The 13,622-nt window shown below is 37.8% G+C and overlaps 1 protein-coding gene across 1 annotated transcript in view; it reads right to left on the bottom strand.

Annotated features, from left to right (window-relative positions):
• The window catches only part of NUP205 (nucleoporin 205), a 45,099-nt gene extending 31,958 nt beyond the window's left edge, over window positions 1-13,141 (bottom strand). The window contains exons 1-10 of the mRNA XM_063154790.1: window positions 13,064-13,141; window positions 9,919-10,061; window positions 8,716-8,887; window positions 7,650-7,794; window positions 6,681-6,840; window positions 5,284-5,512; window positions 4,965-5,129; window positions 4,057-4,232; window positions 2,039-2,155; window positions 727-864 (exon numbers count right to left, since the gene is read on the bottom strand). Of these exons, the coding sequence (XP_063010860.1) occupies window positions 727-864; window positions 2,039-2,155; window positions 4,057-4,232; window positions 4,965-5,129; window positions 5,284-5,512; window positions 6,681-6,840; window positions 7,650-7,794; window positions 8,716-8,887; window positions 9,919-10,061; window positions 13,064-13,091 (1,473 nt within the window). The 5' untranslated portion in view covers window positions 13,092-13,141. The remainder of the gene's footprint in view (window positions 1-726; window positions 865-2,038; window positions 2,156-4,056; window positions 4,233-4,964; window positions 5,130-5,283; window positions 5,513-6,680; window positions 6,841-7,649; window positions 7,795-8,715; window positions 8,888-9,918; window positions 10,062-13,063) is intronic.
• Window positions 13,142-13,622: the final 481 nt, after the last annotated feature.

Here is a 13,622-nt window from a genome sequence, read left to right as displayed (position 1 = left end):
AGTGACTCACACACACAGTGATTCATTTCAGAGACATTAGGCTTGCTTGCACCTGGCCCTAATTTAAGTTGCCAGTATTCTGGGTGAGTCTTGGGATGTGTCTGATTTTTTGCGTTTTTTTTTTTTTTTTTTGGCTAGGTTTTGCCTAGCACTGCACATTCCTTCAAAAGGGTTGACAGAACCCAAGGTACCCAAAGAGTTTTTTGAATGTCTACTTTACCTGCTTAGATTGTATCCTCATTCTAATATTAAGTTCTGTCTCTTATGGACTATAATTTTAGGACTTTAAATAATTTAAATATTCTTAGGACTTTTTACCCCTAAAATACTATCAACTGCAGTGAATAAAGTTTTGGTTTTTTTATTGTTAAGGAATCTAACTTCTCAGTTAAATGAAAAAGGCATGCAGAAGTCATCACACAAAAAACACAAGAGAACTATCAGAATCCATTCAGCAACTGTAACAAATCAAACCTAAACAACATTTTCAAAGAGGTTTGTTAGTACTCTTTCTTGCTAAGTTTATTGACAACCGTGAATGGCTGGCAGAAGCAACAACCACCATGCCATGCAGAGCAGGACACATGCAATTCAGTCACTGAAAAAAGGTAAGGTCTTCTTAGAGGTTATCTGTAATAAGGATACCAAAAAAAAAATTTGTTGCTTGAGGGTTTTTGTTAATTTGGTTTTAAGTTACTAATAATTACTCAAGAAAATGGAGATAACCTGGCGCTGAGGGGGTCGCTGGTGAGCTACTCCAAGGTAGGAGCCCATGATGGTGGAGGTCTGCAGGGGCTCTGATGGACACCAGTACTCATGGGCAAGCTCCAGATTAAAGGGGTCCTTCCTGTACAACTCAGCAATCTGTCAGAAAAAGGAAGATGCAAGAAAAGTAACAACTCCAGGAAGAAAAAAATAATTACTTCAAAAATAAGCACTGCTTCTAGATTAGCTATAAAAATCTGAGAGGCAAAGCATCACAGGGCAGGTGTTCCAGTTCTTAAAACTTTCTGAAAATCACAGCTTCTAAATAACAGAACTGGAACTAGTGACAGCCAGCAAAATTCAAAATGCACATATCAGTGAAAATTTAATAATTTTCTATTTTACTATTATGGATTAAATCATTGCTAAAAAACGCAGTGTCATTTCTCCTTAAACAACCATATGCTTACCTTTATACATTAATTTTACAAGTTAGGTAGTATCATAATTAGAAACCTTATCTGCTATCTCAACATACAAATTTCTCAGAGCAAATTTTTATTTCTTCATTTAAGTTTCCTATAGCTATATGAGATGCTTAAGAAAGCATTTCACTACAAATTTTCCTGCTGATGTCCTATAACCTGAAGGAAATCTTTGGAAAAGACTAGTAATACAAGCTTTTAAATTATCAGAAAATATAAAACACCTCAGAGTTCAGTACACGAATCTATTTTTCAACACAGATTTTTCTGAATGTGCAGTAAAGCAACCCTAATAGCTAATATTTAAACAAATATAAGTATTTTCATTTCCATTTTATTTTATTCTTATTTTCTTTATTTTATTAAAAATATGACAAAATCATTCTTTAAAATGTATGCTTATGGTCAAAACTCTACTGAAATAAGGGAATTTGTAATTCCATCAGTCTTGATGGAGTCACCTTACCGAGCAAATATAAAACAGTCTTCCCAAACTTTCATTACAAATATATCAACACATAAGAATTATTTAAACATTTCAATTATTTATCAGAGTAATTGTCAACAGTGGGGTAAAACCTCTAAAACCTTCAAATGTAAGAAACAATGCAGTATTTGCTTACTAAAAAATAATAAAAACCATGACATTACATCAGAAACCAAGGCAGCAAATTAACTCCTTTATATGAAAAATTATAGAAAAGTGTCTGTACTTAAGGAAAAAAAAATTTCATCTCAAAAGGGAAAGATCCAGCACCATATGGCATCATTCAGGTACAAGTTTCAGATGACAAGTGAAAGTCACAATCATTATTTGTCACAGTAATTTACAAGAAAATATGGCTTACTAGAAGCATTAAATGCTCCAGATCTCTCCGAAGGGAAATAGGTGGATCATTACCCATCTGAATACTCATGTGGATCATGCGAGCATCTTCGTCAGCACGGTTCCTCAGCTGTTTCACCTGCAGGATTTATGAAGTGGAAAAGGAAACAGTGGTCTATATTTAGCTAAGAATGAAATAAACAGAAATAATGGAATTGTCTACATGGCCTATTAAACTAAGAAAGCAAACGTACTTGCACGAACATGACAAGAATATTCAATTTTCTATTTTTTCAATCCTTGCTCCCTCCCAAGAGCTTGCATGCAAAGTTTATTGATTGACTATAACTTACTGCCAAAGCCCTTAGAACATAGCAAAAGCCCTCAACTTGTATCATAGGAGTTTTTCCTAACTGACTGCATCAGATACTTTGGTTTGGCTCCAAAAGGTGGATCCTTTTCCTCTTTCTAATTTAAAAGCTAGACATCTTAGTTTCAAAGAATGCTAGACCATTACTCACAAGGACTGAAAAGAAACATGTAATGTAAATGCAAACATGAATGCAAAATATTGATTCATGTATATAGATCTGTGGATTGCACCTTTCTTAGCCATTAAAGACTACTCCTACTTGCAGCTACTTTACAACTTGAAAAGGTCAGAACTGATGCAACTTTGAAGTTACTCCGTCTCAGCCAGAAGCATTATCACATGTCAATAAATACCACAGGAAAAACAAGAGAGAATAGCAAGAAGAATGGCAAGCAATTTTTTTTTAAAGTAACCATTTAGTCAGCATCCTAAACTTCTTTGTGTTGAAAATGCTAATTATTAAACAAAAACCAGCTGACATTTAATTTTAAATTCAAAAAGCTTTTGACATGAGACTCCAACAGAGGCTTATAGAAAGCAAACTGACATGAGATTAAAAGTTTTGTTAAATATTAAGGAGACATTGAAGAACAAGAAACAGAAGTAAGCAACCAATTCAACACATAAATAAAACATTTTGACAGTCAATAGAGTCTAGTTCATGGTCTATAACATATCTCAATATGCAAAATTGAATGAGCAGCAAAATAATGTGTCTCATTGGGAAAAAAAAGCTTAAAATAATAGTAATAGGAAAACATTATTAAAAACTAGAAATAACTTTGGAAAGGGTCAAAGCAAACTAGCTAAATTGGTATACTAACTGAACAAGAAAAAATGTTGATAAGTTAAATAATGAATTATTTGATAATTAATTATCAAGATCAGAATAAATATACTGGAGGCAACCAAAAGGTTTACCCAAATCATCACTGTCAAGCAACATAAATGCAAAAACTATGCAGAAGAATTAATTAAAATGCTGACTTAGAGATTTAAGTAAAACTGAACAAAGGTTACACAGACACACAAAGCAAAACAAAGATCCCGCAAAACAGACACTACTTTTTACCTAAAATTTGAGATTCAGTAGAAATAACTAAGGACGTAAGCTAACCACTGCTGTCAACAGTTAAGACAAAAAGTTGCCTTGTAAGGCTATACTCAATTGCCTACTAACAATTCCCTGTGAAACAGCTAGTACTGACTTTCATCAAACTAGAATGCATGTCAATGGTCAGATTTTGTCTTATATTCTGCATTTCAAAATCCTGTTTGTAATGAACATCTCTCTTTGTCCTCAGGCATTAGCTACAACTAACTGAAAATCTGAGCCAAAGCAGGAAAAAACCAAAAAAACCAAACCCAAACTGAAATGGAATTTCAGCATCCATTTAAATTTTAATCATGTAAAACAAACACTACTACCACCATAAAAGCTTGTGTTGCAAATCTCACCATACTGAAGTGTTTTAAAAACCACATTCTATTTCAGTGTGGAACACAAACCCCAAACATTATGGCTTCTATAAAGCAAACAGGTTTTCTGAAGCTGGACCTCAAGCTGAGCATCACATCTGAATCTCTGTGCTACCTTGTACAAATAACAGAAACCTAGAAGAGATGCCCACACTTCTCAGTAAGTGCTACTCACCCAAACAACTTACTTTCATTGGCATGAGTGCAAGGAAGTCCGTGACGAGGTTATGGATTTTGCGAATGTAAAATTCCTCCTGGTAGAAATTTTCGGACGCCACAACAGATTCAGTGAGGAACAGGAAAACATAATCAGCAATCGCTAGCTCTGCCATTGCCTCGTCTGCCTCAGTGAATTCTGCTAGAGCTGGGCAACAAAATTCGCAAGAGGGGAAGAAGTAAGTAACAATCTGTTACCAAACAAATATATTTCAAGATACACAGACATGCAAATTTCCATGCTTCTATCAGCTCTGTTTTTTCTACTATACAGGAGAACTAGACTGAAAAAAAGATAAATTAATGGCAGATGATGACCTCTATTCTGTTTTAATAAATGTTACAGTGCGTATCCATTTACCCCCAAAAAACTAAGGCAGTCAACCAAGAACCACAAATCTACTTTATTTAAACATTAAAGATATTGTTTACATTTTCTTTTTTAGATATTTTGGAGTAGACTCAATTTTGACATAGTAGAAAGCTAGATGATTTGTGAGGTTCGGAAAGGAAAAAATAAAATTATGAATAGATTCATCATCTCAAGACACTGAGGTCTAACATCTACAGATGTAAAAAAAACACAATCAAGAATCCATTCTGGATTTAAGCAGATTCAAATGATACTAAAACTGAAAATTAAATGCTTGAATTTTCCAGTACGTTAAAATCTCTTTCACTTCAATGAGGCACTATTAATCTCTAGTAAGTAATTACTTCTACATCTGTGTACATTTCAGAGCAATTCATTTCACTACCACCAAATCCACATATAAAAAGTTTTAAGGAAGTAAATGACAACACTTCAGAAAGGTAATGGATCCTTTGACTTACACCACTTGCAGCCTCTGAATACTAATGTGCAGCAACTGAACTTTACCTGTCACATCAGAGAATTGGGATATTCCTCGCAATGTCAGTGCCCAGGCTAATCTGACAGTGGCTTGCAGGCCGGGTAATTTCCAGGGCTGGCACTCCTGAAGCCGAGTGTGGATCGTTGCTATGTACTGTCTTTCTGCTAGCAGAGGGAGCCGGTGCATCAAGTCTTCAACAACAAAAACAAAACCAATACTCAGTAAACAAATGGGAAAAAACACATGCAAAATCCTGCCAATTTGTTACTCATCAATAACAAAACTGCTCAAACAACAATTTATCCATCTGCACAATGTAACCTCTGGGAAAGCTGCCAGCATTACCTTCACGATCCTCTGCCCCTTGTTCCAGAAAGCTGACATCAAAGCAGTAAAGGAGAGCCATGAGAAGAGACAAGTTCACGCCATCCAAGGAGCCATCAGCTTCCACAGTTACCTTCTCCAGGTAACTTATGAGGAGTAGAGTGTCATCCTTACTCAGGGGTGACTGACAGGTCCAGACAAAGAGACTTTCAGCCAAGGACTGTCGGCACTCTTTAATGAGATCAGAAACCTTTACAAGACAAACAAACAAACAATAAAAACCAACCCAGTTAATGTATCTATTCTGGTAACATGTTCAATTTCTCCTTCTCAGTCAATCACGATGACTGGCTTAAACAAAAAGTCACTCTGAACACAGCAGCTACAGAAAATGCTGGGTTTATTTGCTAAACAAAAAAGGACCCTTCTGCTTGTTAATTGTATTTATATTTATATGTATTTAATGAAAGGTGTAAGTAGATATCTGGGAATATGACTACACACAAACCAGTATCCCTGCCGAGGCCAAGAGACATCAATCTAAATAGAATTTACATAGCTGTAAATGGATCACACAGAAGGCACACCCCCTGTCTCTAATTACACAACTGCACTGGCAGTTACCCCAGTTACAGTCAACCTTCCCTTTGCCCCAAAAAAAAAATCTTCAGGTGAAACTAAGGTAAATTAAGGTAATTTAGATAAATGAGAAAGACACTCTTTTCACAGTTTCTAGATTCATAGTAAAAGTGTAAAGCTAGTTTTTTATCCAATGGAAAATAAACTGATTTATTATTACACAGAATGATTTTAAAGCAGATCACCCATTAGAAATGAGATCAAAAATTAAAACAATAATATTTAAAATCTTCCTGCCAGTAAAATTATGCTGCAGTTAGTGACAATGTCAATTAAGCCCAAGAACTACAAAGATGACACTGTATTTAAGCAATTTTCACTTGACTATTAGAAATGCTTTCATTCATATTAACACAATTGGGCTATTAAGAGAATTATTCACCTGACTCAACTTCGTTTCCATCTGTTTTAATAATTTGTGAATTAGTTCACTTTTCTTATGTCAATATTGCAGATAATGGTAGTGCTGATAATTTAAAATACAGACTTCAGAATTTGGAAAAGAAGAAATTTACACACAGTGTAAATATTAGGCTTAGATTTTTACTGTTACAATTCTTCACTAAAAATAAGACATGCCCTAGCATCTGGGAGCAACAGCAAAATAGAAATGCAGGAAGCAATGTGAATTCCACACTGATATTACACAAGCTGTGGAGCAATACATGTAATCTCAGACAGCAGCAGACTTTGTGCAAAGGCAAAGGACTTCTTGCAGTCTAACTCTATCCTAATGTGTTGAGTAACACAGAAGAATATCCATGCTCAGTGAATTTTACCTCTTTGCGATGTTTCTCACTGCCCAATCCTCGCTCTCTCTGGAGTTTATCAAATTCATTGTTCAAATCAATGTTAGACACAAGTGTGAGGATCTTCTGAGTCAAACCCTGCTCCATTAGGTCATCTGTAAAGCGTGTTGTCATGGAAATTAACTCTTGACTGTAACGGAAAGAATAGAAATTTAACAATTAATCATAGTTTTCCAGTCACAAACATGTCTAAAATACTGAATCCCATAAAATGTATTTGATGACAAAAAAACATACAAATTAATTACATCCAGAGAGTAAATAAAGACGTATCACTAATCAGTAAGTAGTGCCCTCAAAATATTATGCTGAAGGGATACAGAGTCTTTAGGCAGGGATCAGCTAGTTGAGATTTCTATTAAAAGGAAAAAAGTATTATATATAAAAGATGAACATAACTCACAGGCTTTCTTATTAGCAAATACAATTTTCCAGATACTGCACTCACAATTTATATTTACACTAGAATACATTTTTTCATCTTTCTCTAGCCAACTTGGAAGCAGTGTGCACCGCTTTCTTTTTCAAGGCATAAGTATAATAGCATATAATGTTCACCAGTAGACAGTACATTCCTTTTAAGTAAATCCAGGATCAAAATTCCCTTTTACAGTACACAGAAAGTCAGAACACAGCAATGTCCTCAAATACTGAGCAATGACCAATAGTTAGAGCAACAATGACTGGGACAGTGTCTGAAATAAAATACTGCCAAAAGGTGAGGTAGCATGAAAGAACTGAAAGTAAAATAGATATCCCTATAATCCAACAAAAATATGAGCAAAAAAAGATTATACTTTAGAAACAAACATGAAAGCAGCTGCACCATGTTTCGAGAAAAAAAGCAAATCTGAGACTATACATATTCCCTTCAGTCTAATTAGTTCTAAAAGCACTCAAAACCAAAAGTTTTGATCAGCTTCTTGCCCTGATACACACCTGAGTTCCAGTGTCCACGTCTTGCCTTGGCGTGACTGGATGAGGGTTCGCAGTGAATTGGCAATGCACCTTTTCCCATCCCAGTACAACAGAACTGCCACTAGACCTCTGGTCAGGCCAGGAAAGTGAGGCTGCTGGTGTTCTCCTAGTGAATGAAATGCACAGAAATAGACAAAGAGAGCTAAACATACATGCCTTGATAACAGCTCTGTATCTTTGTATTTCTAATTGAAATATAAATATCGTATTCAAAGTAACTGTGGTTACTCACTACCACTTTGATCTGTTTCAGACACTTTAAAGAAATCACAGATATTTTGGGTGCTATTGGTAAAATTATTACTCAACTACTAAAACATACAAAAAAATTTTTTAAATGCTAGTCCAAATGGTATTTGCCACCGATACGTACTCATCTTAATAATCAATTTGAGATGATTATCATAGAAATATATTTTATTCAAAATGAAATTTTCTATCTGAAACTACATTGAAAATTCAAGTTCAAAATAGAAAGTGAGCCTGACTTGAAGATGGCTTTCCAAAGGTGACAAATTTGCAATCTACCTCTCTAACAAATTTTTCAAGTTAATGAACAGTAGCTAGTAATAACTAACAATTTTAACTTAATAATTCTAAAATCAATCTTCTACACAAAGAATGTGTCACTCTCCAGAATACTTCTCTTACTAATCAGTTATTAGATTAGAGAATCACACAGCAATATATAACTAATACATAATTTGAAGAATCAGTGTCTATTACACTGCTTTATGGAAAAATTCTCAATCATGTTTTAATTATGTTTCAATTCAATGATACAGGAAGTAAATCATAAAACGTCCTCAGAATATACCCCCCTTTGCTGGGGGCTATATTAGCTGAGCATACAAACATTAGGGTTTGCCACCATATGACATTATAGTGAGAATTTCTTTTTAAGAACATTCTGTGATAGGAAGTTAAGGCCTTCACTGTATCATGCCTTCACTTTAAATGTACACTTCAATAAGAAAGCCCTATTTAATCTGTATTTCTCCAGATCTTGAATATTTTCCCTTCTCACCAGCTAGAAGGAGCTCAACAGCTGCCAGCTCTCCAATATCAAAGAGGTCACTGAGGATAAAGGCTTCTCTGATGAGCTGCTCTGGCAAAAGCCGAGTTCCCTGCTGACCCTGGATAGCAACTCCTTCTGTGCTTGCTTTCTGAATTTTCTCATGCTGCTGAACATTTTTTGGCTGCAAGAGAAACAAGCATCGGAAGTTATTCAAAATGGCAAGATCAAATACTGAATAAAGCTTTACTCATTAACACTTCCTCACAAATACAGTTCTGTCAGGTTAAGTTGTCATCATAAAAACAAAGGCAGTGTTTTTAAACAGAGACAGTAAAGGCATCCTAAAAATGCTTCATGCTTGGACAGCAGTGGTCTCTTTGTGGGAACATAAAAAACTAATCTTATACAACCAGTGCTGACATTTAGTTTACTCAAAATATTAGTGGTTGAAAATAAACTTTGATAAAATTCTCAACAGGAATTTATATCAATTCAGTGAAAGACATCTGGGTTGTTGATCAGAACTGTTGTGTTACTCCCAACTGTTCTTTACATCATTCTTTTTCCATTAAACTGAGATGCTAAAATATACTGGTGAAACTCTATAGCTGACTGTTAAATTTTCTGACCTTTCAATTTAAAAAAGCCATCTCCTATTGGAGAAACTGCACCTCTGAAAGACGATATATTTCTAGCTACTACCCTACAATCCACCAGCCAAGAAACAGGGAGTTTTTTCACATTATCTGGCATTCTGAACAAGACACATTCTGTATTTTTTAAGGTCATGTGTTCACCTATTTTTTGTTTGTCAATCTGATTGAAATATGAGCAAAACCAGACAAAATACTTTGTGCTTTAGTTCAGATACACAAGAGTAACAAAAAATGTTAACACATGACTGATGTATCATCAAATACTTTTAGTATTCCTTTCAAAACAGCACTCAAATAATGAGAGAAAAAAAATCATCATAGATAAAATTATCCTGTAGATGACACAATACAATATGTATGTATTTCTTTTCCCACTTAATACTATTAGTATTCTTACGGCAGAACAGGACTGATATAAAACATCTGTGTTATGTACTACAAAAGTGTCACATGAAAAGGATGGCCAGGGTCTAAAATGGCAGGTAAGACAACAATACAAGACAGAGGAAATCATCAACTCTCCAGCTCATTCCAGAAGAGAGCATCAGTCCAGTACCGGATTTCTGAAGAGAGAAATGAAGTCAGATTTGTGCTTCTTTAAAACTTGATCGAGACGATGAACAGCTTCAGGTTGCCTTTTCCAAATGGCATTCATTACAGTCTGCCATATGTCCTTATATGGACCCCACAGGCTTGCAGCTAAAAGAACAGATAAAACAATGTATTTAAAATAGAGAGAGGAAGAAAACAAAATATTTCTCTTTTGCTTTCAATAAGTAGACCCTTTTTTAGTTTACTGTTACTCTTGGCATGTCAGTATACTCTTACACCCATCAAGAAAAACATATTTTCCTTTCCTAAGGCACAAAACAAATAAAAAAAACAACAATGGTCCGATATAAAACTTAATTGCATCCAAAGAAGTAAAGAACCAAAAAAGATTATGTCTATACCTAAATTCTGGTGCTGAAAGTCATCTTACAAGAATACTTACAATACAGGTATTAGGTTGGAAAAGACCTTTAAGGTCATTGAGTTTAAGCATTTATCTGACACTGCCAAGTGCACCACTAAACCATGTCCCCAAGTGCCACATCTACATGTCTTTTAAATCCCTTCAGAACTATGACTCTACCACTTCTACAGAACACTCCAGAAAAGGACTCCCTTCACTATCAGCCAAACAACACATCAAATCAAAATATACAATACTCTTGAATTACAGCAGATGACTAAAGAAAAATTGTTTCAACCATTTGCAAGGGTTACTACTTAAGTGAGTAAGCTGGGCAAACCAAAAGCAGGTTAAGCAAAAGCAAGCTATTTAAATCACCCTTATTGTTCCTACACTGTCAGAGATGAACCGGTGTGTACTGAGCCAGTCATCTGGAAGGGGTGTCAAATCCTGCCTCACTAATCAGAGAAAAACATTCTCTGTTGAGAGAGCACAAACTCTTTGATTACTCAAACTAAAATTGATATCCCTCCCAACAATCAAAATGCCAATCTCCTAAGCTTCAAAGTACCTCTAGAATGTCAGATCAAAGACTGCCATACTTAAATGGTGAAGTCTACACACTTAAATGGTGAAGCCATTCATGCTGAGTAGCTACACATGAATTTACAAATGACTGAGACAACAATTTAGCAGTGCCAGTATGGCTGTGTCAGGCCAACCTGTAAAAAAGATATAAATTTGCCTTTTCTGAGCATCAGTGTTTTAACTCCTACAATGTTACCCCTGCCTAGAAATAGCTACTACTGCATGCATAATTTCACACATAGCTGTAACTGGCTGTCCCACACAACTTCAGAGTTCAGATTTATTTCCACTTGAAATTGTCTTTTCACTCTAACTACATTACCAAGTCCAATAAACACCAGCAGCCAACCACAGTGCCTGCCAAAAGCTGTTCAATTACTTCCCTGGCCCATTTGTTTGCTCTTGTCCCTACCACATCATTGCTTTGCATCAGCCCAAACACATGTACTCTAGGGAATTAGATCAAACTAAGGGTCTAATTTCTCAAAGCAATATCTAATCCAAAAAGGAGTTGATTTTCAACAGGATCGCATCTTCAACCCAGTTTGCTCTGCAATGGCACAAAGATGAATTATTGCAGAAAAAGGAACAGGCACCAGAATAGAAAGAGGTGGGACTTCAGCAACCATGCTGACTTTTTCCCACTTAAGCTGTTCTATTATTACTAATTTTAGAAAGGCTGACTGTCCCATCAGGGACAGCAAGAAAAGACAGGCTGAGTTGCTTCTCTTGGCAACAGTGGCAGTTGATGCTTATATGCCTGAACATTTTGCCAAGTGATAGACCCAAACATGATATGCCTGTTCCCACAAACAATATACTATAACCTACGGCAAAATCTTTACTAGTTCTAGTACCACATCTGCCACATTTTCTCAAAATTCCTGTAAAAAACTCCTTATTCCTCTAGGTTTTTTTAAATTATAAGGCTATAGACTCTCTTGCTGTGTAACTCATCAAATAGTCTCATTTGAACTACTCCAATTTTCACTTCAACAAAGCCATAGTTTTTTATGAAGAGTCTTTGATTTATTACTGCTTTTCTGTAAGGCTACAGGGATGCAATCCATTCAGTGAGATCAAAAATCTTCTCAGTAAAATCTGCCTACCACAAGAATGGAGGTTTTAATTCTATTAGCTAGAACTAATAATGACTATTAACTGTCACTATTGACATTCAAAACCTTATTTACAGACCTTTTGGCCTATATGGCAGTTATACCTTTTTCATAGAGTCTCCATTCTCCTTCTGTTAACCTAATGAAGCTCAACAAGAGTAAATGCAACATCTTGCACCCAACACAGAACCACTCCTAGCTGGGAACCAAGGGAGCTTCTGGAGAGCAGCCTTACAGACAAACACCCAAGTGTCCTGGCAGACAGGAGGCTGAACACCAGTCAGCAGCACAGGCTCATAACAAGACTCCAGGCTCTATTAACAGCTGTAGCCAGCAAATGCAAGTAAATGATTATTTAGGCATCTCAGAGTCCTTAACTCCCGTACTGTGTCTAATTTTGGGCTCGTCAGAGCTAGACACTGAAAGAGCGAGCCAGAGAACAGAATGAATGAGAGGCTGAAAAAAGTGACCTGGTTCAGTCTTACAAAAAGAAGGCTAAAGAGGGATAGGGGCTTTGTTTTCTCTAACTACTGAATGGCACTACATGCAGAAAGCAGGGTAAGATTCTGGATATATTTCCCTTTTGCCTCTTACACCACACAGCACTAGGAGATGAGCGTAATACCGAAGTGATGCCTAACCACATGCACACGGAGCTACACAGTCCCCGGTAAGCAAGGAGGCCTTGGCTGCCGGACGCGACTCCCCAGTACGTCCAGCCAGGCATGGCGGCAGCTCTGACCGCGGAGCTCCGTCCCCGTGCAGCTCTGCGCGGCCCGAGCCCGGGCACCGCCGCACGGGCGGCCGCACTCCAGCGCCTTCCCGCACACCGCGCCCACACCGGCCGGGCGCCCCGCAGCCCTTCCCCGCTGCCCGCCGGGCCTCGCCTCGCCGCTTCGCCACGCCCGGCCTGCCCAGTGCGGCCGCCCCGGTTCCGCGGGCTCGGAGGAGAGGCGCAGGGCCGCCGGCGGCCGCGGAGCGGGATGGCCGCGGGGAGAGGCGGAGGAGAAGCCGCAGCCCCACGCTCAGATTGTTCTTACCCGAATTTACCGCCAACGGAGCCGCCATCTTGGGCAGAGGGAGGCGCGTCCGGCGCCGGCGCCCGAGGAAGGCCCGGGCGTGCCTGGGCCCGCCTCGCTGCCGCGGCACCGCGCGGCTGGGCCCGGCAGGGGCAGCGGCTCCGGCGCGGCGGGGCAGCCCCGTGCCCGGGCTGCTGGGAGCTGTAGTCAATGCAGGTTCAGCGTGCCAGCCCGCTTCGTGTTCGCTGCGGGAAGGGAGAGCGCCGGGCTCCTGCACTCCCGCCCTCCTCCTCTGATGTAAATAACACAGCGACTCCGTGCCGTTCCGTTCTTCTTTCCCTTTCCCTTTCCGTGCCACGCTCAAGTGAGTCTTTCCTTCCAAACCCTGCCCTATAAGCCCCTTTCACTGAATATGGCTAAATACCTGACTTCAGACACTGCACTGGGAGATACATTCACTAGAATATTTAAATTTATTTTTTTAATTGAAAAAAAAAAATCATCAGGATGATTCCAGCTTGTCTGGTTTCTGATTGAAGTCTTTAAAAAATAGATACAATGAATAATTTTTGCATATGAA

The sequence above is a fragment of the Melospiza melodia genome, chromosome 4 (genome assembly GCF_035770615.1).
Source record: "Melospiza melodia melodia isolate bMelMel2 chromosome 4, bMelMel2.pri, whole genome shotgun sequence".
NCBI lineage: Eukaryota > Metazoa > Chordata > Aves > Passeriformes > Passerellidae > Melospiza > Melospiza melodia.
This window is presented reverse-complemented; position numbering and strand designations above follow the sequence as displayed.